Raw genomic sequence first — 26,576 nt, 5'->3', positions numbered from 1 at the left:
TATATACTCATAGCCAAATTGAATATTGAAATGCTCATATCTTTGGGATAGAAACTACATGATAATTTTTTTGAAAATTATAATACTATTCTATGGTTAAAATTTTATGACAATTGGTAAAAAAAGAACCTATATTTTCAAACCAATAAAATATGCCCAAATTTACCTACATTTGTATATATATAGTGTCCTGGCAAGCCAGCTTTAGTCTTGCTGCTTTGGGATGAATTTTGCTTAGGGCTTTTTTTGCTTGGTTACTAGTCAACCTGATTTTGCTGTGTGTATATATATATGTATATATATATATATACACATATATATGTGTGTGTGTATATATATACATATATATTAATGAAAACAAAGGGATGTAGTGTTTACCTGATATACGCAATGGTAAACCTCAAACTAATATAAATAACAGTATTTATATATAGAAAATGTAATCCCAACCGAATTAAAAAAGCTCAATACGCAATAGAGAGTAGAGCTTATTATAAGAGAAAGAAAATTAAAACTGTAAGTTGAACTTTACAATCAAAATTCATTGTTCGATTGAATACTAAAAAAAAACAACAATTTACAAAGTCCTTATTCCGCAGAGTTTCAAAGAATGCTATTCTTGTTATTTTTCTCATCAGAGGACAAAGAAATCAGCAGATTATATTTGTAACAATGCTAGAATTTGCTAGTTAAGGCATTAAGTGAAATCGCAATTTATTGTAGTTATAAATTGTTAAATAAAGAGTGAAAAAATGTTGGATATGTAAAAAAATATAAAAACAAACAGCATATAATATTTCAGCTTACATGAAAATTCTCTCAAGTTGATCTGAAATGCACAATAGTTCTTTAGAGAGAATGGATTCTAAAATAAGTCCAGCGTGATGATGCACATAATCCAATTGGAAAGCTTTCAAAACAGCTATAATATATATATATATATATATATATATATATATATATATATATGTGTGTGTATTTTTTGTAAAACCGGATTTAATCCTAAACTAATTTACCAATTATTATGAATTTTAGAACATGGCTATGTATGAGGGATCGGAATGTGGGCTACATGTAATTTAATTTAGGTTCACGTAAAGTGGATAAAAAGGCGGTGGAAATCTTTTGAAAATTACAATTTATCAAATTTGTATCATTAGACGTGAATTAAGCTTCTCTGAATTTCAATTTCTGAAGACATTTTTATGAAAAACATCCTGTAATGGATTTTGATCTGAGTTACAATAAGGATTCTAGACAAGTGGTGTAAAACTCTTTTGTTCACTTAATTTTATCCATTTTAATTATTAATTCTTAACATTCTCGTTTTTTAGAACCTCGGACACCAATAACTGGATTTTCAGTGCAATCAATGTCTGACAAGCTACAGGTTGTTTGGGACTCTTATAACTGCATGAATGAAAAGGCTTTCATTATTGAATACCAAATCAAATATTGTGTGGCTTTCAATCATTCATTATGCAATGGTTTGTATTGCGTGAATATTATTTCTTTTGCTCTTTTCAATAATTTATGATTCAAATCATTCAGACTTTTTTGTTCTTATTTTGGATGGTATTCTCACAGTATTTCAGCCGATATAGCCGTTGACCATTTTTACTTTCATCCTGTCTAACTTGAAAATCTTTAAGTTGGGCTTGGGGGAATCTGTATAGAATATTTAATAGGACTCATTATTTAATCTGCAGAGGTTTCTTGCTCTCAGAAGTTTTGAATAATTCTTAATTATATGCTTAGTATTGCCCATACTGAGGATTGAACCTTTAACCTCTAGAAAACTGTCACGTGGAATTATCATTTAGTACTTGTATCCATTGTATCACAGATCCATACAAATGAGACACACCTTGAAAAGGTTGGAGGTTACATTGGCTGAAGCATTGTAGCAATAACATCCAACATGAGAAAAACAAATTCAAATAATAATTATCAATGTTAATCTAAAAAATTCCAAAAGATATTTTAGAAATATTTGATATATTGTGATTAAAAATAAAATTTATTTAATATATTACAAATAAAAAATATTTAGTATATTGCAAATAAAAAATATTTAGTATATTGCAAATAAAAAATATTTAGTATATTGCAATTAAAAAAATATTTAGTATATTACAAATAAAAAATATTTAGTATATTGCAATTAAAAAAATATTTAGTATATTGCAAATAAAAAAATATTTAGTATATTGCAAATAAAAAATATTTAGTATATTACAATTAAAAAATATTTAGTATATTGCAATTAAAAAAATATTTAGTATATTACAAATAAAAAAATATTTAGTATATTACAAATAAAAAAATATTTAGTATATTACAAATAAAAAAATATTTAGTATATTACAAATAAAAAAATATTTAGTATATTACAAATAAAAAATATTTAGTATATTGCAAATAAAAAATATTTAGTATATTGCAAATAAAAAAATATTTAGTATATTGCAAATAAAAAAATATTTAGTATATTGCAAATAAAAAATATTTAGTATATTACAAATAAAAAATATTTAGTATATTACAATTAAAAAAATATTTAGTATATTGCAATTAAAAAAATATTTAGTATATTACAATTAAAAAAATATTTAGTATATTGCAATTAAAAAAATATTTAGTATATTGCAATTAAAAAAATATTTAGTATATTACAAATAAAAATATTTAGTATATTACAATTAAAAAAATATTTAGTATATTGCAATTAAAAAAATATTTAGTATATTGCAATTAAAAAAATATTTAGTATATTGCAATTAAAAAAATATTTAGTATATTGCAAATAAAAAAATATTTAGTATATTGCAAATAAAAAATATTTAGTATATTGCAAATAAAAAATATTTAGTATATTACAATTAAAAAAATATTTAGTATATTGCAATTAAAAAAATATTTAGTATATTGCAATTAAAAAAATATTTAGTATATTACAAATAAAAAATATTTAGTATATTACAATTAAAAAAATATTTAGTATATTGCAATTAAAAAAATATTTAGTATATTGCAAATAAAAAAATATTTAGTATATTACAAATAAAAAATATTTAGTATATTACAATTAAAAAAATATTTAGTATATTGCAAATAAAAAAATATTTAGTATATTGCAAATAAAAAAATATTTAGTATATTACAATTAAAAAAATATTTAGTATATTGCAATTAAAAAAATATTTAGTATATTGCAATTAAAAAAATATTTAGTATATTGCAATTAAAAAAATATTTAGTATATTGCAAATAAAAAAATATTTAGTATATTGCAAACAAAAAATATTTAGTATATTACAAATAAAAAATATTTAGTATATTGCAAATAAAAAATATTTAGTATATTACAAATAAAAAAATATTTAGTATATTGCAAATAAAAAAATATTTAGTATATTGCAAATAAAAAATATTTAGTATATTGCAATTAAAAAAATATTTAGTATATTACAAATAAAAAAATATTTAGTATATTGCAAACAAAAAATATTTAGTATATTGCAAATAAAAAAATATTTAGTATATTGCAAATAAAAAATATTTAGTATATTGCAAATAAAAAATATTTAGTATATTGCAAATAAAAAATATTTAGTATATTGCAAATAAAAAATATTTAGTATATTACAAATAAAAAAATATTTAGTATATTGCAAATAAAAAAATATTTAGTATATTGCAAATAAAAAATATTTAGTATATTGCAAATAAAAAATATTTAGTATATTGCAAAAAAAAAAATATTTAGTATATTGCAAATAAAAAAATATTTAGTATATTGCAAATAAAAAATATTTAGTATATTGCAAATAAAAAAATATTTAGTATATTGCAAATAAAAAATATTTAGTATATTGCAAATAAAAAATATTTAGTATATTGCAAATAAAAAATATTTAGTATATTGCAAAAAAAAAATATTTAGTATATTACAAATAAAAAAATATTTAGTATATTGCAAATAAAAAAATATTTAGTATATTGCAAATAAAAAAATATTTAGTATATTACAAATAAAAAAATATTTAGTATATTGCAAATAAAAAAATATTTAGTATATTGCAAATAAAAAATATTTAGTATATTGCAAATAAAAAAATATTTAGTATATTACAAATAAAAAATATTTAGTATATTACAAATAAAAAAATATTTAGTATATTGCAATTAAAAAAATATTTAGTATATTGCAAATAAAAAATATTTAGTATATTACAAATAAAAAAATATTTAGTATATTGCAAATAAAAAAATATTTAGTATATTGCAAATAAAAAAATAGTATACCAGTAAAGAAAAGCTTTGAATGACAAAAAGTTTAAATTTTAAAAAGTTTGATGCAATGAAGCTGATTTCAATTTATTATTTTGAGGTTTACATAAGATGGAGAGAACATAGAATCTCTCTAGCATCCACGTCATTTGTTGCGAGAGACTTATTCAAGATAACAGGTGTTTTCTAGAGACTTTCGGTTGGAAACGTGCAGCTTTGGTCCATTCTGCCATTATATTTTGAGACTTTTAAATTATCATAAAACAATAAACAGAATCCTGTTCAAACTTTCGCACTAAATAAAATAAATAATCGGAAAAGAATATGCCATAAAAATTTCAGCAATTGCTAATTTTGATTTTATTTCAATTATTTGAATCCGAACTTGATTCCCTTTAGTTCTATGTAAATCTGTTGTCTCTCGTTTTTTCCAGAAAGAGTAACAGTGAAAAGGGCGCAAAGAAGTCAAAGAAATTTTGAAAGTTCTAAATTGTCACCGAATGATTATCTTGTTTGGATGGAGCCGATCACGTATGGAGGTTCAGGACCATCAAGTACAAAACGGATTGTGACAATTACAAGCTCTTGTAAGTTGAAAACTTTATTTTGAAAAACTAAGCAGAATAATGTTGATTTCATACTCCTTTGTTTATACTCCTCAATAGAGAAAAATAATTGAAAATGAAATTGGAAATTTGTTTCAGGAATAAGATTTTCTAAATGATAAATGCGAAAGTTTGGTTATTTCTGAGTAGTAAAGTTAACTAATTTGCATATTGCTGTGTAAAAGGATACTTTATTACTTAAGTATATTTTGTTATTGTATTTGTTTTTATACAATAATTGTTTTGATTTTAATATAACAAAAAGTTTTGTTTAGGAATATTATCTTAAATTGTGCACAAATGTTTAGAATTAATAAATACCAATAATGGCAGGACTGTTTTTTTTTCATCATTATGTGTTGCTTACTGGCTTATTCTTTGGAGGAACAGACTTACTTTTCAAAAAGTTGCTATCTGTTTATAAATTGTTAATTAAAAAGACAAATCCCAGGCAAATTGATTTTTCTTTTCTTTATGATCATATTTAAAAGATAAATTTGTATAAAAATTATGGAGGTGTTGAGAAAATGGACTTGAGCAAAAGATGGATACCTAAAGATCTGTTCAGAAATAAATTTCTCAAAGCCATTTAATGGATGTGAAACTGAATATGATGAGTACTAGTAATGCTAACAGTACTCCATCATGATGGTTGCTATCTTTATAATTTACTCCTCAAAATAATATTACTCTTGAAGTAATGCATGTGAAGTTCAATATTTTTTAAAAATCCCCTTTTCTGTAAAAATAAATAACACTATCAAGTAAATATTCTTTTAATAAAGAATAAATGTGTTGACTTTATTTAAATCTTAAAATAAATATTCTCTTAAAAATAATTATCAGCTAAATGTTGTTTAAATAAATAAAACGAATATTACTTTTAATTATTTAAAATTGTAACCACTAAATATTAATCAAAATTAAATAAATTAAACCCTAGCAACAATTCTTTTTTAATTTGCATTTCATCTTTAATGATTACGCAATCTATGTTTTAAAAATGGGTATAGAAGGTAAAAGCATACGTACGAACCAAATTAAGAATAGCATTATATAGATTTTTGCTTCTTTGGGTTGCCTCCCTTTGTAACTGTCTTAAACGTTTTTTTTTCTTTTCGAACATTTTATGCAATCTTAATATAACAGACCTAATTTTATTTATTATTCTATCTAATAGTTCTTTTAAGTTCTGCTTTATTTCCCCCATTTTAACATTTCCGAGTTTATCTAATTCAATCTTAAAATGTTCTACACTACTGCTATTTACACAACTTGTTCCAAAAATATATTACTGTAATAGCAGTTTGTGTCGTTAACCACAAGATCACCTACACCTTCCATAAACAGGATGGAATTTTTTTTTTTTTTTTTACAAAGGAATCACCACTTATCAAGGCCCGGAGGCCACTCGAGGATAAGGGTTAATGGGTATGCATTAGTCAATGTGATTAAAGCGTTTTTAACATAGGTATTGGGATTTTTGTCAGTTGGATTATATTGGGTATCGGCAGCAACCTGAAAAATGAGTTGAATTCGTAAAAAATGGTCAACTTTAGGTTATGTTCACCAGCCTGTATTTCATTTGTTTGAATTTGTTTTTGGATAAAATATTTATTAAATGAAAGAGCAGATCTTCCTCTTTCGGATGTTGTTTATTTTGTATTTGTTGAATGAAAATTCAATTTTACTGATTTATCTTAATAGCACCAACAAAAGTGATAACATTTTGACATGGAACGCTAGCTGCTAATTTTTTAAAAATCAAGAAAATCATACCCCTTATTTAAAACTGTCGCAAATTTTTACCATTCGACCAATAGAAAAACTATAAATAGCATAAAATTAAGCAAAGAGTGATCTTTATTTATGTATAAAAATTACAACAAATATAAAAAAAAATATGCAAAATTCTTAAAAAATTTTTTTTTCTCATTTAATTTACTTCTAGTGAATTAACTATTCATAATAACCCTGGCAAATGTGATATTAAATTAAAGTTTATGAAATTTTCTGTAAATTTTTTGTGCTAAGAAATTGTACCTGGCTTTATTTGCAAAAAGGCGAAAGAAAATTGACACCTCGGGAGTCTTTTGGACAAAATTGTGTGAACCGTGAACACGGCGAAAATGTGCGAGTCAATGGATGAAAGTTGTTTGACTCTGTACTGCTTCAATTTCAATATAAGCGATAAGAAACCATTTCTGTACATTAATTTGTAAAAATTATGTTTGAATATTTTAAATATTCAGAAGTATTTTGCAACATATAGTTAGCACGTGTTCAGCTTTTTAACGTAAACAAATGAGCGATATTTTGGATTTTTTCAAAAATCAAATTAATATTGTATCATTTTGGAGGAGAAATAAATAGGGAGTACTTATAATAAACCATTTATAAAACTAGTGATTTAATTTTAAAACGTTTGAGTATCTAAATATTCGTTTATTCGGCATTCTAAACCAGTTTCCTGAAAGTAAACAAACTTGGCAAAAGAGCGTAAAAAATGCTAAATAAGAAGTAAATTGAACGGCGTGTTTCTTGTATTTTGTATTTATTTGAAAATGATTTGGTGCATGGTAGATATTTAATTCAAGGCATGCGACTGCATAAAATTAATGTTTGAATAAGCATAAAAAAACTATTGTCATCTATAGATGAAAGTATGGTGCTTATGCACTTAGCAAACCATGCTATTTTTAAATAAAAAATCCAAAATATTGCTCATTTGGCAAAAGTTTTGGCAAATAGCAAACAGAATCCTGAACAGAAGCGTGCGCTCTATCCCAACTATTATCAATGGACCTGAGGTAATCTCGTCAGCATCAGACAAAGCCAAACTCTTTGCCAAGAACTTTGCAGCTAATTCTACCCTTTGCGACCAAGGCCGCCAACCCCCAATATTTCCTCCTGTATCAGAAAACACACTATGTGATATACGTATATCTGCACATGATGTTGCCAAGCTAATCAAAAACCTTGATTCCAGTAAAGCAACTGGCCCTGACGGTATTCCAATTATAGTACTCAAAAAACTGAACTAGCGCCCATACTTACAAAACTGTTTAAACGTTGTCTTAAGGAGAATAGTTTCCCATCTCCCTGGAAAATTTCATCAGTATGCCCTGTATTTAAGAATTAAGGTGATCGCTCATCCCCCTCTCAGTACAGGCCAATAAGTCTCCTGTGCATCATGAGTAAGTTGCTGGAATCTGTGTTAAATAGAGAAGTAATCAACCATCTCAGCAAAAATAACCTTCTTAGTAACACTCAATATGGTTTCCATTCTGCTAGATCTACAGCAGATGTGCTTACAGTTATATCTCATAGGATTAGCAAATGTCTCGACGGAGGCAACCTTTCTAGGGCAATTGCTCTTGACATATCTAAGGCCTTTGATAGGGTATGGCATAAAGGTTTACTTCATAAGATCTGTAGCTATGGTATAGCTGGAAATGTCTTCTCAATTATTAAATCATTTCTTTCTGATAGTTTCATAAGAGTAGTAGTTGAGGGGCAAAAATCAGAAGCTCACAGTATTAATGCCGGTGTCCCTCAGGGGCCCATCCTGGGCCCAACTCTTTTCCTGATCTACATTAATGATCTTCCAAATCACATCCTTACATCATTTGTAGACATTTATGCTGATGACACTACCATTTATGGTAGCACATCTAAGACAGTAAACGACCAAGTTCTCTCCAATTCTCTCTCCTCTGATCTTGAGCACGTAGTACAATGGGGGAAGGAGTGGCTGGTTACTTTTAATGCATCTAAAACCAAGCTTCTCTCTTTACATCATCAACATTCTAATCCACATTTGTCATCAATTGAAATGAATGGCTCTCGTCTTCAGGAGGCCTCAAGTTTTGACAAGCTTCTGGGCTTGACCATTACTCCTGATTTTAAATGGAACACGTATATCAAATCTGTTGCCAAGACCGCTGGAAAAATGGTCGGATCTTTCTATCGATCCAGTAGATATCTCACTGCTGATGCTATTCTCTACCTATATAAGAGCCAGGTACGTCCAAGGATGGAATACTGTTGCCACATTTGGGCAGGAGCTGCTAGAAAGGACTTGTCCTGCCTTGATAGAGTTCAAAATAGACTTCGTAGCCTCGTAGGAGATGTCCTTTTCTCCTCCTTGCAACCTCTATCTCATAGAAGAGATGTTGCGAGTTTGTCTCTGATGTATCGTTATTTTCATGGAAAGTGTTCAACTGAGCTTCAATCTATGGTCCCCCTTCGCCAAACTTTCACAAGAAACACTCGTCTAGCTGTAAACACTATCAATAATTTCCCCCACTCTTTATCTGTGCCTAAACCTAAACGTAGATTCCATGAACAAAGCTTCTTTCTTAGAACTGCACGCCTGTGGAATTGTCTTCCGTTTTCCTGCTTTCCGGCTGACTACAATATGGTTGTCTTCAAGTCTAACGTAAATAAGTTCTTGATGAGCCGTTCCATATAAGTTATCAAATTTACCGAATTTTCATTACTAATGATTACTATATTGTCCAATTTCTGCTGTACACTCTTTAACCCTTATCCTTGAGTGGCCTCTTGGCCTTGATAATGTGATGATGCCTATGTAAAAAAAAAATAGTATTCTCAAGTTAAATTAAAGTTTTACGAAAACTTTTTATATTAAATTGTTAGTTGAAAGTTCAGAAGCGTTACAAAACACGCTCTCCTCATGCTAAGAATGGCTTTCTAAATGTTATTTCAGCACAGTTCGTTAAGTGCACGAGTACTAAAAGTACAGACTAAACTAAATTAAAAAAAACACACCCTCTCTTCCATGGTAGTTTGCTTCATAAGTACTATTGTTTTCTTTATTGTTTTAGCATTTATTTTTTATTTTTATATAATTTAAATTGTTTTTTTTTTTTTTTTTTTGTTTTTTTTGGTGTGATTTTAACTGTTCATGCTTCTCCTTTTGGGTTTCTGAAAAGAGATTTATTCATAATTAGATTCCAAAAAGTTTGGTTATAAAATGTCTTAATTTTATTCTTTTTATAGGTTTAGTGAAAATGTCGGCTATATTATTTTCAGACGTCACATAAGTAAGAGTAATAGATTTTTTACTTATTTCATCCCTTATAAAATGATATCTGATATCAATATGCTTCGACCTTTGATGAATCATAGAATTATTTGCTAATAAGATACTGCTCTGATTATCACAATGAATTACTATAGGTTTTTTACTTAGATCTGGTTTTAAAATAGATTTTAGAAGGGTGTTCAGAAAAATTGTCTCCTGCGCGGAATGAGTAAGAGCCACATATTCTGCTTCACAAGTAGAAAGGGCAACAATTTGTTGCTTTTTAGTTTTCCAAGAGATCATAGGTCCAGTCTTTGACGGTCTAAAACAATACCCCGCTATACTTTTTCTATCCTCAGAGTTAACCCAATCTGAATCCGAAAAGCCTTCTAAATTTAGAGGATATGTAGATTTTTTAAATCTTAAAGATTGTTCCTTGGTTCCTTTTAGGTAACGAAGGATTTGTTTTGCACGATTAAGGTCTTTAATTGTCGGTTTCGATAAGTTTTGAGATAGCTTTGTTACAGTGTAACATATGTCAGGCCTAGTTGCGGACATCAAGTAGATGAGGCTCCCTACCTTTTCCCTGTATATTCGGTTATCTATGACTTTTGTTTCGGTCCCTATATTTTTATTTATGTCCATTTCGACGGGAGTTGAACGCGGCTTACAATCTTGCATTCCGAACTTGAGCTGATTTTTTTCAATGTATCGTGATTGGTTCATAGTTATAGTTTCATTTTCACAGGTAAATTTTATACTGAGGAACCATGACAGTCGTCCAAGATCGGCCATTTTAAATTTTTTATTTAATTCATTTTTAACATCTCTTAAAGTGTTGTCACAGTTTTAGGTGAGTAATATATCGTCAACCCAAAAAACCAAAATCAACAATTTATTACCTACATTTTTGGTATACATGCACATGTCTACGGGACATTGTTTGAATTCCTGTTCTATTAAATAATTATGGAGTGTTAAATTCCAATTGTGTGCACTTTGTTTTAGTCCATATAACGATTTATTTAATTTCCACACCCAATTTTTATTTTTCATTTTAAATCCCTCTGGAAGGTAAATGTAGATTTCACAGTCAATCGGAGCATTTAAATAAGCATTTTTTACATCCATTTGATGTATTTTTAAATTGTATTGAGTGGCAAGTTATAATAAAATTCTAATTGTCATTAAATTTGTCGCTGGTGAAAATGTTACACAATATTCCACTCCAGGAATTTGTGAGAAACCTTTTGCCACAAATCTTGCTTTAAAAGTTTCACTGCCAGAAGCTGTGATTTTTTTTGGAAAAAACCCAAGGTGAAGAAATTATATTTTTATCTGTTGGTTTTGCCACTATTTCATATGTGTTATTTTCAGATAAAGCTTTCAATTCGGATACCATAGCTTCTTCCCATTCTTGGTGATTTTCTGAATTAATCGCCTCATTATAACTTTCTGGTGCACTGTTCAACGAATAACAGTAATCCACGGCGTAATCTTGTATCTTTTCAATTTGTAAGAAGTCTGGCCTTTTTTGCTCCCTTATTGGGTATCGACGTGTCTGGTTACTGTTTTCGTCAGAAGTTCTACTGTAATTGTCGTCGTTATTAATATTTTCATTGTGATCGATTAAGATGCTAGGCAATATTTCACGTTTTTCATTCACTGGATCGCCATTTTTTTAATTTAATGTATCATTGAATTTTACACATCCAACCCTTTTTATGGCATTTTGAGCTGCAAAGTAGATTAAGTATTCCGGGCTATTTCTATCGTAACCTTCGAAAGTACCTTTTTCGCTTTTAGTATTTAGTTTACTGGTGTTTTCTAAAAATGCAAAACAATCAGAACCAAATAGATGCATTCTGTTCATTTTAGGTTTTACACCGCAAAACGCTTCATACGGCGTTTTTTCTAGCCTCTTATTGAACGATCTATTTCTGATATATGCTGCTGCCATTAAAGCATATGTCCATAAACTATGCGCTAATTTTGATTCGAGAAGTAGGCATCTTGTCATCTCAAAAAGGGTTCGCCATCTCCTTTCAGCTGCGCCATTTTGGAAGGGGGAGTACGCGCCGATTTCTCGTGTTTAATACGGTGGTTAATTAATAGAAGTTCAAAGTCTTTACTAGTAAATTCAGTCCCATTGTCTGAGCGAATACATTTTACTGAACCATACGGGGCAACATCAGCTAAATATTTCTTAGTGGCGAGGATAGTGTCGGATTTGTTTTTAGAAAATAAACCATAATTAAACCGGAAAAATCATCAATAAAGTTCAAAACGTACCTTAGATTGTTTCTCCCCATCAGGCTGATCGGACTTGCTAAGTCATTGTATGAGTATCTTGTGTAGGAGACGGGGAGTCTCGTCGTGGATGACGAAGCGTTTCACTGAAGAACCACGGCAACACACAGCAAACCAACAAACAATGACAGCCACGGCGCGAAGGTAACTAACAAAGCTCAGCTGACTGCACGAATAGAAACGGAACCCAACGGTCACTAACGGAACCCAACGGTCACTGTACTGATCGCCACGGACGTCAGAACCCGACTGCCTCGCACCTCCAATGGACCGATTTTTATTCCTCAAGATGGCCTAGCTAATTTGCATCCCCGCGAGATCCCGTCTCTAATAAAAGCAGGCAGGCGCCATCTTGAAACTCTTTCTTCCGCTGCCCCGACCACAGGATCAGCCACCACCCCACACGCCAGGCACACACGGACCCTCTTGCGCCGAGGGCTACGGTTAGTCTCACACTCCCCCCTGGTCTCCAGATCACATACGTGACACGGCGGACGTGGCCGTTTGATTCGAGCACTCCTGCGGAGGGGTATTGCCGGGACTTCCTCATCGGAGCTCTCAGAAGTGGCATCGGAAGCATCAGCATTAGAGCTCGCAGTTGAGTCATCAGGTTCGTGGGGCACAAGTTGGATCCATCGCTCATCGTCGGATGACTCACTCCTTCCACTGCTCGCAGTTGAGCCACCAGGTTCGTGGGGCACGGGTTGGATCCATCGCTCATCGTCGGATGACTCGCTACTTCCACTGCTCGCCGATTGGTCAGCGCTTAGAGCGGGCCGGACATCCCTTACGTGGCGCGGAGTATCATCGACTAGTATGGCCTGTTCACTGATGACGCCGGTGACCCGCCCTCTCCAAAAGCTGCTGGCGCACCGGCCGCCGGGTGGCTTCACCCAGACGGTGTCTCCCACTTGGTACGTCCCCTGGGGTTCTTGTTGGTCGGGTAGACACACTTCAACGTCCTTGACACGCACGTGGTAGTGATGAATCGCATCAGCGGGCGCACTGCCGCCAGTCACGGCGTCCTTAGGCGTTGTGTTGTATCTGTAAACTGCCTCCGCGATCGTACACTTCTTCCTGGCCGCGATCCTCTTCACGGTTCGGTGGCACCGCTCCGCTATGCCGTTGCCGCTCGGCACATACGCGCATCGGTGTCGAAGGCGGATCCCCCAGTTGTCCATAAAATGCCTAAATTCCCTGCTGCAGAACGCCGTGTCGTTATCCGTGAGGGCTTCCTCAGGCTGCCCCCTTTCGTAGAATGTGGATTCCAATTCGTGGATGACACTGGTGGAATCCTGCCTCGCTAATTGGCGCCAAATCGCGAACCTTGTTGACCTGCAGTCTATCAGCGTGAGGAAGTGTTGGCTGCCGTAGTGGGTTATATCCATACCCAACCGACTCCAAGTCGCGTCCACTCCCAGCTGTCCTTTCCGCCATCTGGCTGGGGCGGGGTCGATGGACTGGCACGTTTGGCACTCCCTGACCACTGCTCTTACTGCGCTTTTTGGTATTGATGGTCTAGCCAACTTCACAAAGTAGTAGGTCCGTTGTACTCCATGGTGCCCACTGTCGTGATGTATCTTCCTGATTTCGTCCTCCTCGACGGAGGCAGCACGCAGAGGCAATGGCTTAGCTTCTTTCTTCATAGCCTCATACCATCTCCGTGGTACCCGAGTGAGCTTGTCGGCGAGGTTGTAGTCCGAGGTGACGAGCACTACGTCTACAGACAGGGTGTACTCCGTCACCAGTTTTTTCACAGTCTCCAGCCTCCGTCTTATCAGCATTTCGCTGGCTGCCTTGGTGTGTGCCCTGGCCTTGCTCGTGAGTGTGTCCGACACCCAGTGCTGCACGCAAAGTGAGTCAGTGTGCACACGCAGTTTCTTCACTTCCCATTGAAGTGCCAGGTTAATGGCCTTTATTACAGCGTCGAGTTCTGCCAGGTTGATATGGGCAGCATCATTCGCCGGTCGCAGCCAGCAGGCATCCTCAACTACGGCCCCATCTTTCTCCAAAACTACACCGATCGCTAGAGAACTTGCGTCCACCCACACGCTCAGTTTGTCTCCCTGCACGCACCAGTCCCCTGTGGCGGGGTGATTCTTTTTCACACTAGCGATGGTCTCCTTTAACATTCGAACCAATAGTTCGTCGGTTATCTCATCGTCCCAGCCTTTAGTGACCGCATTTGCCCTCCTTTTTATGATGCCTGTCGCCGCACGAACCCATCCGCATACTGGAAGGTGCCCCACAAGTTTCCCGCACAGGGAGAACACGGCACGTCTTGTGTAAACGTCGGGTACGTCGGGAACTGCGGTTCCATGCCTCCACTTCAGGATCCCTCGCTCCTCTTGAACGCTCAAGCCCAATACGCGGGCACCATCCTCAAGCCGCTCAGAGTCCTTGCAGTTTAGACCAAACTCGGCAAGTTTGGATCTTACGCGCGAAGATGACACAATATCTTCGTTCACGTATATATCGTCAATATACGCCGATGTTCCCTTTCTGATCCATTCTTCTTGTGACAACACGGCATTGACGATAGCCTTCATTATCTGGGGTGCTACGTTTAGCCCAAATCCAAGTCGCGTAAGACAGTATCTCTTCCCGGAAAACATCACTGTCTGGAAAGGCCACATCGCCTTGCCGATCCGGACCTGCAAGTATGCTTTTCTCAAGTCCAGTAGGGACACATTGGACCCCTGCCGGCGCCACTCTCGCAGCTTGCTGGCACAGACGTCGGCGTCCACTGTGAACGCATCAACGTGCGCATTCAACTCGCGGTAGTCCATTACCAGCCTCACCTTTGACTTGTTAGGTTGGGCAACTGCCATCAGCGGTATCAGGCCCTTGGGGGGTCCAAGTTTGTCGTAGGGGTATGGAATCAGCCAACCGTTCTTAATCCATTCACGGAGCTCGCTTTCGTATGCAGGCCTTATCTGGTCGGGCATACGGTACTCTGCCACTTTGTTTTGTAGTTTGGCCGGTTCCTTGTCTTCTGACCACCTCCAAGTGGCGGTCCACGCCTTCTGTTGGTCGTCGAATTCCGCACTGAAGTCCGGCTGGTCGACTCTTAGTGCTGCGCACACCGGGGGCCTATCCTGAAACTCTACAATGCCAGCGCGTGTTATGCGCACGCCGCCCAAGGCTTTGATGGCATCGTAGCCTAGCAACAGGTCGAAACTCAGCGGCTTTTCGCGTGTCACCAGCGCTTCGACGTTGGCTGAGTTCCCAGTTCTTGTGCGAATGTGTACCACACCCACGCCGCAACACATTCGTATTTTTCCAGTAATGGTAGTTATCCTGACGTTCTTCTTTTTCCACGCCCGACAGAAGTCCGCACACACTATGGTGCGGGAGCAACCGGAATCAACGAGGGCTGAACATAACGTGTCATTAACTCTGATCTGAATGACAGGGAGCGCCTTGTTTATTTTCTGTTCGGGGAAGAGGTCAGCACTGCCCCCTTGTCCCCGTCCCCGTTTCCTGCACAGTCTCGGGCCATGTGCACAGCCTTGTTACAGCGGTAGCAGCGAACAGCCGTCGACCGGCTTCTACAATTTCTTGCCATGTGGCCCCGCCTGTTGCATCTGTAGCAGATGACATCACCTTGCGGGCTGGGTCGCTGAGACGGTCCTTCGCCACTTGGTGGGGCCTGTGCGACGGCGACTACCGGTTCCTGCACCGTCGAGTCATTCTTCATTATTGTCCTGGCTCTGTCCACTAGGTCACTCAGCGGTAGTGAGGACATGGTAGAGGTTGCTCGCAGGAGCTGCTTTGCTCCAGCGGGGAGTCCTGACAAGAATTTGTAGGCTAGGGCCCTCTTGGGAAGACCGCCGAACAACACCGTCAGTTTCTTAAGTTCGGCAAGATACACGTCCACAGTTTCGCCCAAGCGTATAGGCCTCGTCTCAAACTGCTCCCATGCAGTGGCGGGGTCAGTGGCGAACGCCCTGTACAACGCCGCCTTGATACTCGAGTAGTCACACTTCTCCTCAGCGCTGAGTTGCTGATATACAGCGAAGGCCCCGCCGGTCAGCCGCAGAGGAATCACGCGCTCGACATTTTTCACGCTGGATAACTGACAATGTAACTCGACCTTCTCAACCCAGCTGAGTACCGGGTCGGATCCGTCGAATTCCGGTATCAACTTTAGATCGAACCTATCCGCCATTGAAGAAAAGAAAACCAAGTTCGGAGTGGGGGGGGGGCCGGAATAGCTTGTATGAGTATCTTGTGTAGGAGACAGGGAGTCTCGTCGTGGGCGACGAAGCGTTTCACTGAAGAACCATGGCAACACACAGCAAACCAACAAACAATGACAGCCACGGCGTGAAGGTAACTAACAAAGCTCAGCTGACTGCACGAATAGAAACGGAACCCAACGGTCACTGTACTGATCGCCACGAACGTCAGAACCCGACTGCCTTGCACCTCCAATGGACCGATTTTTATTCCTCAAGATGGCCTAGCTAATTTGCATCCCCGCGAGATCTCGCGCGATCCTGCGAGATTCCGTCTCTAATAAAAGCAGACAGGCGCTATCTTGAAACTCTTTTTTCCGCTGCCCCGACCACAGGATCAGCCACCACCCCACACGCCAGGCACACACGGACCCTCTTGCGCCGAGGGCTACGGTTAGTCTCACAGTCATAATGCACAAGTGAGAGAATTTTCGTAGCTTTTTTGTCTGGCATTTGGCTTATATCTTTTGTCATTTTCCCCTGTGCACACACATCACAATTTGCGAGATCGTCTGAAGGTATTATTTTCATGTCTTCGACTACATTTGGTAATTTTTTAATATCAGCTGTGTTGCAGTGTCCTAGAATTTTATGCCAGGTTTCCAAGTCATGACAGGCAGTTTTTGAGGGAACCATACTTTTTAAATAATATAGTCGGCCATTTTCTTTAATGTCAAATACAGTTCCATTGGGGTATGTCAATTTTGATGTATTTTGGCCAAATTGTATATTCGCGCCTTGTTTAATTGCAGCCTGCACGGAAAATATGTCTTGCTTAAATGTAGGTATGAGAAGAGCATTTTTTTAGAATACAGTTACAGATTTCGCCTTTATTATTTTTTAGGGATATTTTAGCATCACCTCTTTTCAAGACTATATCATTTATTTGACTACCGTCGGCAAGTTCGACAAAATGACTTTGAGGATTAAAGTTTGAATCAAAATTAATAAAATCAGATTCCTTGGTAATAACGTGCGCTGTAGCACCACAGTCTACAAGGAGGTTTTTACCGTTTGTGGTATTGTCAAATTACATGTGAATAGAAATGTATGTTCTCCCTCAAAGTTCTCAACGTTTTTTATGGAGTCCATTTTAGAGCATTGGAAACTTTTGTGGTTGGGTCGTCCACAATTATAGCAGATAATTTTATTCTTTTTCTTGGGAAAATCACTTTTGGAGAATACGTTGCAGTGAGGTGCGTAATTTGGTGGTATCTGCTTTCGAGAAGCATTTTTGAACTTCATAATATTGCTGGAGTTATTATTGTCCACGAGCATATGATTAGTCTCTTCGTAACTGCGCAATGCCACTTCAAATTCGCTGAAATTTATGGGTTTGTCTTTCTGAGTTATAACAGTTGTAAACGGTTTAAAATCGGCTGGAAGTTCCTTGAGGGTCATTGATATCAACAAGCTATCGCTTATTATTTCACCTGAGAGTTTTAAGGCATTGGCGGTTGTTTCTGCCCTTATAACGTAGTCGGTAATCGTTTCATCCTCGTTATGTTTCAAAGATGTTAATTCTGTATATAGGGATATTATTTTCGGTTTCCTTTTTGATAAATAATGTTCTCTTAATATGTTCAATGCTTTCCACGCATTATCCAATGTGTCTTTTATAATCAGACAGACTTCTATCGTCTAAACATTGAATCAGTTCTGCAAAAACAGTCGCGTTTTTTTTTTTTTTTAGAAATTCGGGGTCGTTTGGATTCTCTGTTGGAGATTGTATGAATTTGTGTAGTTTTCGAATCTTTAGATATCCCAGAAATTTTACCTGCCACAATTCGAATTTAGATTCCGATCCGTCAAAGAAAAGACGGTGGCTGGGCGCATAACCTGTTAAGTTTTGAGACATTGTGTTGAACAAAGATGGCGGCGTAGTTCAGATCAGTAACCAAGATGGCGACCAAAAATCAAATGCGGTCCATGGCGTAGTTAACCTCTTAAGTTCTGAGATATTGTGTTGAACAAAGATGGCAGCGTAGTTCAGATCAGTAACCAAGATGGCGGCGTAGTAACCAAGTGACGGCCAAGAATCAAATGCGGTCCGTGACGTAGTAAACGACGAACTGATTGAATCAAAAATTCGACAATTTTTATAATAATTTTGGGACGTTTTCATTGGTTGTTTAGAACAGCCGTTGGTTATAAAAATGATTGGTGAATCCATGCGTCTCATACCCCCATTAGAAGTAAAAAATATTTTACAATAGTAATTTTTTTTTATATGGAATATATAGTTTTAATAATTATAATTTTTTATATTAAATCTATGGTTTAATAGTAATTTTTATTTTTTATATTGAATATATAATTTTAATGATTATAATTTTTTAGATTAAATATATGGTTTAATAGTAAATTTTATTTTTTATATTGAATATATAGTTTTAATAATAATAATCATTTGTTATATTAAATATATGGTTTAATAGTAATTGTTATTTTTTATATTGAATATATAGTTTTAATAATTATAATTTTTTTATTAAATATAGTTTAATTAAAAAATATTTATATTGAATATATAGTTTTAATAATTATTATTTTAATATTCAGTATATAGTTTTGATAATTTTTTATTTTATATTAAATATAGTTTTAATAATAATAATTATTTTTTGTATGAAATAGTTTTAATAATTTTATATTGAATATATAGTTTTAATAATAATATTTTTATTTTGAATGTATAGTTTTAATAATTATTTTTATATTAAATATATAGTTTAAAAATTATTTTATATTTAATATCTAGGTTAAAAATTATACTGTTTTATACTGATTATATAGTTTTAATAATTATAAATATTAAATAGGAAAGTATATATGTATATATAAAATAATAATAAACATTAAATCTTTACATATAATAACAATAATAATTATTAAAACAATATATTCAATATAAAATAAAGATTATTATTAAAACTAGATATTCAATAAAAATAAATAATTAAACCATATATATTGAATATATAGTTTCATAATTATTTTTATATTGAATATATAGTTTTAATAATTTTTTATATTGAATGTCTAGTTTTAATAATTATTTTCTATATTTAATATATAGTTTTAATAATTATTTTTATATTGAATATATTAAAGCTTCATATTTAATATAAAAATTATTATTATTCAAACTATATTAAATATAAATAATTATTAATGTAACTGCATATTAATAACAGAAAATAAAAATAATTATTAAAACTTTATATTCAATATAACAAATAAGTATATTTAAAATAATATATTCAATATAAAAATATTTATTATAAAAACTATATTTAATATAAAAAATAAAAATTAATATCAAACTATATAGTCAATATAAAAAAACTTATTTAAACTGTACATTAATATAATAAATAATAATTATTATAACAAACTATATATTAAGTATAAATAACAATAATTATAAAAAACTCTACATTCAATATACAAAAGCTTGTTTTCAACTATGTATTAAAAATAATTATTAAAACTATATATTCAATATAAAATAATTTTAAACTATATATTCAATATGAAAAATATAAAGAATTAAAATTATACATCAAATATAAGAATATGATAAAAACTATGTATTCAATGTAATAATAATAATAATTATAATAATAATAATAATAATAATAATATGTATTCAAAAACATTATATTCATTAAAACTATATATTTAATAAAAAAATAATTATTGAAACTATGTATTCCATATAATAATTATTAAAACTATATATTCAATATGAAAAATGATAAAATTAAAACTATATAATCAAGATAAAAAATAATTTTTTAACCTATATATTAAATATGAAAAATAAAAATAATAAAAACTATATATTCAATGTAAAAAATTATAATAAAAACTACATATTTAATATAAAAATAATAATAATTATTCAAACTATGTATTCAAAGAAAATTATAGTTATTCAAACTATATATTCAATTACTTTTATTGAATTCTTAAAACTATATATTCAATAAAAAATAATAATTCTTAAAACTATATATTCTATAGAAAAAATTATTAAAACTATATATTTTATATAAAAATAATGATAATTATTACAACTCTATATTCAATATAAAAATTATTAAAACTATATAATCAATATAAAAATATTATTTTAACTATATATTCAAAATAAAATAAGATATATATTTTTAAAACGTTATATTCAATAAAAACAATAATGATCATTATTAAAACTATAGATTAAGTATAAAAATAATTTTTAAAACTATATATTTAACATAGAAAATAATACTTTTTAATAAAACTATATATTCAATATAAAAGATAATAATTATTAAAACTGTATATTCAAGACAAACAATAATAATTATTAAAACTTTATAATTAATATAAAATAATACTTATTAATAAAATTATATATTCAATATAAAATAATTATTAAAACTACATATTCAATATAAAACTTATCAAAATTATTTATTCCATATAAAAATAATAATCATACAAACGATATGTTATATAAAAAATAATTATTAAAATTATTTATTCAATATAAAAAAATAATGATTGTTAAAACTATATACTCAATATAAAAATAATAATTACTAAAACTCAATATAACAAGGTCGATAGCCATTAGTCACATGCTCTCGTGTAATTAATGAATGCGTGAATGTAGGATTGACATGAAATTCTTAAAGATAAACTAAAATGACCGAAAAATGAGCTGAAATGACTTTAAATAAATAAAAAGTAAATGACTTAGAATGACTTTAATGGCTTTGAGACTGACTGGTTGTAAAGTGGGTGATCATTTTACATTAAATTAATACAGAAAAGTGATCCCCCACTTTATATCACAATAAGTACAGCATGTAGTAAGATAGATACTACACTTTGATCTTGGCCAAAAGGCCAAGAAAAGGGTATTTATTTGCTCCCCCACCGAGCAAATTAGGCACAAGGCCGATTTTTAATATGAGGAGTGAAGGGGAAATGGGGACCAACTCCCCGGGGAGTAGGGGAGCTGAATAGTGACAATTGGTATGAAAGGTTGCCCCTACATTGACCAAGGTCTTATATGTGGGGTTTCCCCTGCCGGAACAGATACTACACTTTGATCTTGGCCTTTTGACTGAAAAAACCAAGAACAGCATCTATTAATAGACCTTTGATCTTGACCAAAAAGGCCAAGCACAAAAGTGTTACGGACCGATCGACCGATGGAGTGACTTATAGAGTCGCTTGCACACGACTAAAAATAAATTTATTTTATAACTATATTCAATATAAAAAATAATTAAAACTATATTCAATAGGAAAAATAAAAATTATTAAAGCTATATATTCAATATTAAAGATAATAAATATTAAAACTATATATTCAATACAAAAATAATAATTATTAAAACTATATATTTAATATAACAAAATAATAAAAATTTTAAAACTATCTATACAATATAAAAAGAATATTATTACAACTTAATATTCAATATAAAACGATAATTATTATTAACACTATATATTCAATATAAAAAATAATAATTATTAAACTAATATATTCAATATAAAAAATTATAATTATTATTAATATATTCAATATAAAAGAATTATTAAAACAATATATTCAATATGAAAATAATAAATATTAAACCTATATGATCAATATAAAAATAATGGTTATTCAAACTGTATATTCAATAAAAAATTCAATTTATTATTAAAACTATATACTCAATAGAAAATTAAAAATAATTAAAACTATAATACAATATAAAATAAATTATAATTTTTATTAAAACTGTTTATTCAATATAAAAAATAAATAAATTTAAGTCTATATATTCAATACAAAATATAATTATTTAAACTATATAGTCAATATAAAAATAATAATTACTATTAAAACTATATATTCAATGAAAAAAATAACATTTTTTACAAAACTATATTAATAATAAAAAATTATTAATGAAACTACATAATCAATATAAAAATAAAACAAATATTATTAATACTATATATTTAATATAAAAAATAAAAAAAATACTTGAAACTATATATTCAATATGAAAAATGATAATTATAAAAACTATATATTCAATATAAAAATAATAATTTTTAATACTATATATTCAACATTAAAAATAATTATTTTGGTTAAACCTATATATTCAATATAAAATATATATATATATATATATTTTTTTTACATGGAGGCCACCACTTATCAAGGCCTAGAAGCCACTCGTGAATAAGGGTTATTTTGTGTACAGTAATCAATGGGATAGTGTTGCAGTATTCATTAGTATTGGAGATTTGATAAAGTGTCATTACTTAAGGGGGCGGTTCATCAGGAATTTATTTATGTTGAAGTCAGGAGGGAAACAGGCAAGCGGAAGAGAGTTCCACAGGCATGCACTTCTAAGAAAGAAGCTTTGTTTATGGAATCTACATTTTGATTTTGGCACAGATAAAGAATGGGGAAAATTATTGAAAGTGGTTTCAGCTAGACTGGTGTTTATCGTGAAATATTGGCTGGGGAGGGACCAGAGATTGGAGCTCAGACGAGCATCTGCCATGGAAATAACGATAAAACAAGGACAGGCTCGCAACGTCTCTTCTGTGGGAGAGAGGTTGCAGGGAAGAGAAAAGGGCATCCCCCACTAAATCACGAAGTCTATTTTGTACTCTGTCAAGGCAGGATAGGTTGTTTTTAGCAGCTCCTGCCCAGATGTGGCAGCAGTACTTCATCCTTGGCCGTACTTGGTTTTTATATAGATAGAGAATTGCATCAGTAGTGAGATATCTTCTGGAGCGGTAGAAGGATCCCACCATCTTTCCAGCTACCTTGACAACAGACTTGATGTACGTGTTCCATTTCAGATCAGGAGTAAAGGTCAAACCCAGAAGCTTGTCAAAACATGGGGCCTACCCTAGACAAAAGTCATCCATTTCAATTGATGCCAGATGGGAATCAGCGGGTTGATGATGATAGAAGCTTGGTTTTAGATGCATTAAAGGTAACCATCCACCTCTTCCCCGACTGTACCATGCGCTCGAGATCAGAGGAGAATCAGAGAGAACTTTGTCGTTTACGGCTTTTGATGTGTTGCCGTAGATGCTCGTATCATCAGCATAGATGTCAATGAATGATTTAAGTATGTGTTTTGGGAGATTGATGTAGATCAGGAAGATAGTCGGGCCTCTGATTTTTACCCATCAACCACTACTCTTATGAAACTATCAGAGAAAAATGATTTAATGATTGAGAAAACATTTCCAGTTATACCATAGCTGGAAATCTTGCGAAGTAGGCCCTTATGCCATACCTTATCGAAGGCCTTTGATATGTCAAGAGCAATTGTCCTAGAAAGGAAGCCTTTGTTGAGAAATTTGCTAATCCTATGAGATATAACCGTTAGCACATCTGCTGTAGATCTTGCAGAATGGAAACCATATTGTGTGTCACTAAGAAGGTTATTTCTGCTGAGGTGGTTGACTACTGCTCTATTTAATATGGATTCCAACAACTTACTCATGACACACAGGAGACTTATTGGTCTGTACTAAGAGGGAGACGACTTATCACCTGAATTCTTAAATACAGGGAATACTGATGAAGTTTTCCAGAGTGCTGGAAAGCACTTCTTAAGGCAACGCTTAAACAGTTTTGTAAGTATGGGGCAAGTTCTGGTTGAAAGTTTTTCAACACTATAATTGAGATGCCATCAGGGCCAGTTGCTTTACTGGAATCAAGGTTCTTGATTAACTTGGCGACCTCATGTACAGATATTTGTATGTTACCTAGCGTGTTGTGTGTTATAGGAGGAAATACGAGGAGTTGATGGCCTTCATCGCATAGGGTAGAATTAGCTGCAAAGTTCTTGGCAACTAGTTTGGCCTTGTCTGATGCTGACGAGATGACCTCTGGTCCATTGATAATGGTTGGGATAGAACGCACGCTTCTGTTCAGGATCCTATTTGTTAAAAATTTGAAAATTGGTGGGAACCAAGCCGCTGATCAGCTACTTTGGATTTAACGGACTGAGCATATAGCTCTCTAGCATTTTTTATTACTCTTTTACAGTGAACATTATAAGATTAAATTGGATAAACTCGGAAATGTTAAAGAGGGGGATTAAAGCAGAACTTTCAAGAACTATCAGAAAGAATAATTAAAAAATTATGTCTGTATATTAAAATATTGTAAATATAGTTTTAATAATAATTTTTTTATATTGATATGTAATTTTTATGATAATTATTATTTTTTATTGAATATATAGTTTTAATAATTATTAATATTTTTTTGTTTGCATATATAGTTTGAATAATAATTAATATTTTTATATTGAATATATAGTTTTAATAATAATTAATATTTTTATATTGAATATATAGTTTGAATAATAATTAATAACTAATATTTTTTATATTGAATATATAGTTTGAATAATAATAAATATTTTTATATTGAATTCTTAAATACAGGGCATACTGTTTGAATAATAATTAATATTTTTTACATTGAATATATAGTTTGAATAATTAATATTTTTATATTGAATATATAGTTTGAATAATAATTAATATTTTTTACATTGAATATATAGTTTGAATAATAATTAATATCTTTTTTATATTGAATATATAGTTTGAATAATAATTAATATTTTTTATATTGAATATATAGTTTGAATAATAATTAATATTTTTATATTGAATATATAGTTTGAATAATAATATTTTTATATTGAATATATAGTTTGAATAATAATTAATATTTTATATTGAAGGTATAATTTTAATAATTATCATTTTTATATTGAATATATAGTTTTAATAATTAGCATTTTTTATTAAATATATAGTTTTAATAATAAATATTTTTATATTGAGTATATAGTTTTAATTATTTTAATAATAATAATAATAATAGTTATTATTATTTATATTGAATATATAATTATTATTTTTGATATTAAATATATAATTTTAATAATAATTTTTTATATTAAATATATACTTTTGATAATTACTAGACTAACGTGACTCGTTGGGTCAGTATGTTATATTAGCTATGGAATTAATGTATGAGCGTGACACTTGTGACGTAAAGAAAATAGTTTTTGTGTCATAACAGAAACATTTCTACGAAAGTATATTCAAATGAAAAAAGAATATAGATTTCTATGAGTAGTTCTGTTTATAATTGTTTTTGAAAAAAAACTTATAGCCGTTGAATTATAAGTGGTTTGCCATACTTCTAGGTAAATGTACACTGAACAGATACCATAATACTGAAACTTTAATTCAAATTTTGATATATCTTTTTTAAATGAAATTGTTAATTGAAAGTACAGAATAGTTAAAAACACTCCCCCCATGTTAAGAATGGCTTTTTAAATAGAAAATGAAAATAAAATGTTACTTTTTAAAATTTATTTTAAACAAACATTCATGACCCATTGGGTCAAATATTTAATTTATATGTTAATAATAAGGTCAATAAAACTAATTAAGACAATGCAGAAATGAATGATGTAAAAAAAAAAGCAGAAAGTATTAACAATTGTTTATTTGGATAATTTAAATGGGAAAAAAAACAAAAAAACAATTGGGATGCTGAAAACGTACACAGTAAAACAATATGTTTTATTGTTGCGTTGATTATTTATTTGTAATGCAATTTAAGAAAAAATATTTTCGGGGTTATTTATTTATGTTGGTAGTGTAGAAGAAAATGTATGAATATTAAGAAAGGTGTATTAAAAAATGGAGAATAAATTTAAAAAAAAAAAAAAGGAAGGCGATGGGTAAATCACTGTTGTAAATTGTTCTTATGGTTGTCAACGGGTCAAAGTTGATTTATTTGTTAGAAAATTGCGACAGTATAGTTGTAATACAGAATAGTTGCAAAACATCCTCACCCTTCCCATATTAAATAATAATTTCTAAATAATAACATTAATATTTTAGTGCGCAGGTCAAATTTCTGCAAAAGTAGCGATTCGTGTTTATTTTTTTACGCTCACATGCGCAACCGGAAGTTGCAAACTGGATGTGGGGTTACAACACCCGTTA

At 31.5% G+C, this 26,576-nt stretch overlaps 1 protein-coding gene across 1 annotated transcript in view; it reads left to right on the top strand.

Annotated features, from left to right (window-relative positions):
• Positions 1–26,576, top strand: part of LOC145259171 (uncharacterized) — a 161,403-nt gene that overhangs the window by 118,420 nt on the left and 16,407 nt on the right. The window contains exons 12-13 of the mRNA XM_080116913.1: positions 1,335–1,487; positions 4,728–4,880. Of these exons, the coding sequence (XP_079973039.1) occupies positions 1,335–1,487; positions 4,728–4,880 (306 nt within the window). The remainder of the gene's footprint in view (positions 1–1,334; positions 1,488–4,727; positions 4,881–26,576) is intronic.

The sequence above is a fragment of the Euprymna scolopes genome, chromosome 34 (genome assembly GCF_053919585.1).
Source record: "Euprymna scolopes isolate OS-2025 chromosome 34, ASM5391958v1, whole genome shotgun sequence".
NCBI lineage: Eukaryota > Metazoa > Mollusca > Cephalopoda > Sepiida > Sepiolidae > Euprymna > Euprymna scolopes.
Note: the sequence above shows the minus strand (reverse complement) of the source record. Positions and strands in the feature narration are given on the sequence as shown.